General features: G+C 58.4%; 1 protein-coding gene across 2 annotated transcripts in view; it reads right to left on the bottom strand.

Annotated features, from left to right (window-relative positions):
• The window catches only part of Cracr2a (calcium release activated channel regulator 2A), a 34,197-nt gene that overhangs the window by 16,276 nt on the left and 16,377 nt on the right, over nucleotides 1-1,544 (bottom strand). For both annotated transcript variants that reach the window (XM_013023713.1, XM_013023714.1), the window contains one exon: nucleotides 776-938. In XM_013023713.1, coding sequence (XP_012879167.1) covers nucleotides 776-938 — 163 coding nt within the window. The remainder of the gene's footprint in view (nucleotides 1-775; nucleotides 939-1,544) is intronic.

Below are 1,544 nucleotides of genomic sequence, written 5' to 3'. Positions count from 1 at the left end.
CCTGCCCTCCCTCCTGCCCTCCCTCCTGCCCTCCCTCCTGCATCATGTCCTCCTTGCAGCCATTCCATTTGAAAATCCACCTAGTCACTGAAATTACCCACTTATCAACCACCCACCCGATCATCATCCATCCACCCATCCATCATTCATCCATCACCTACCTACCCATCCATCCACCCACCCATCCATCCATTCCCCCCACCCACCCACCTACCCATCCATCCACCCGTCTATCCATCCATCCACCCAACCACCCATCCATCTACCCATCCATCCATCTACCCATCTATCCATCCATCCACCCAACCACCCACCCACCCATCCATCCATCCATCTACCCATCTACCCATCTATTCACCCAACCACCCATCCACCCATCTATCCATCCATCCACCCAACCACCCAACTATCCATCCACCCATCCATCCATCTACTCATCCATCCATCCACCAATCCACCCATCCATCTATCCACCCACCCAATCATCCATCCATCCACCCATCCATCCATTCATCTATCCATCATCCACCCATCCAGCCATCATCCATCCACCCATCCATGCATATATCCATCTCTCCATCCATCCATACAAACCATCCATCCATCCATCTACTGTGCTCGGCTGACTTCAACCCTAGATCCTCCAGATCTCAGCCTCCTGATGAGCTGGGACTACAGAGGTGAGCGGCCACGCCAGACCAGGAATCAGTCATCAATGCGGCAGGCAGCAGGCTCCTCCCTAGGCTGAGTTCCTGAGGCAGCTGTTGCTACTTACTCTTCTAGAACGTTCTGGGCTCGGAGTTTGTCCATCAGCATGTGGAGCTGGGCTTCCTCGTCCTGGCCCGCGCCTCCCCCGTCCCCCGGGGACTGGTACACCTTCTCCTCGCACAGCAGGGCGCGGCCCGCCCCTTCCGGTGAGTTCTGGCTGAAGAAATGGCCTGAGGGCGGGAAGCACGAAGGAGCCAAGTCAGACTTTGTGCAGGACCGGCCGGCTCTCTCCATGGCCAGGAGTCGTTAGGGAAGGAAGAGGGGGACTCCCTTTGGCAAAGATCTGCGGATGCTGCACCCCAGAGTTTATGGGGGGGGAGTTGTTCTTTTCCAGTACAAGGGCGTGAACTCAGGGCCTGGGCGTTAGCCACGAGCCCTGCCTCTACCGCTTGAGCCACACCTCCACTTCTGGCTTTTGCTGGTTCGTGGGAGATCAGAGTCTCACGGGCTTTCCCGCCCGGGCTGGCTTGGAACCGCGATCCTCAGATCTCAGCGTCCTGAGGTCAATGGAGGCCACGACACGGCTAAGAACACGGCGCAGCCCCGGGCAGGAGGCCGCCGCCGAGCCCGGCCCATCCGAGGACGAGCCGTCAGACCACGGCGCGCCCGCCTGACCTCCAGGAGGACTGGGTGGTCCAGCCTTCTAGAAACTTCCCTGACAGCTGCTACCCCACAATCGGACGGCAGCGAGATTCGTGTGTGTGAGGTGTTCCGGGGCCACGGTTTTAGTTTGGCAAGACAGAGAAGGAGAGGCTGGAGTCACCACCTCCCCAACA

Source organism: Dipodomys ordii, unplaced genomic scaffold, assembly GCF_000151885.1.
Source record: "Dipodomys ordii isolate 6190 unplaced genomic scaffold, Dord_2.0 Scaffold69, whole genome shotgun sequence".
Classification (NCBI taxonomy): Eukaryota; Metazoa; Chordata; class Mammalia; order Rodentia; family Heteromyidae; genus Dipodomys; species Dipodomys ordii.
This window is presented reverse-complemented; position numbering and strand designations above follow the sequence as displayed.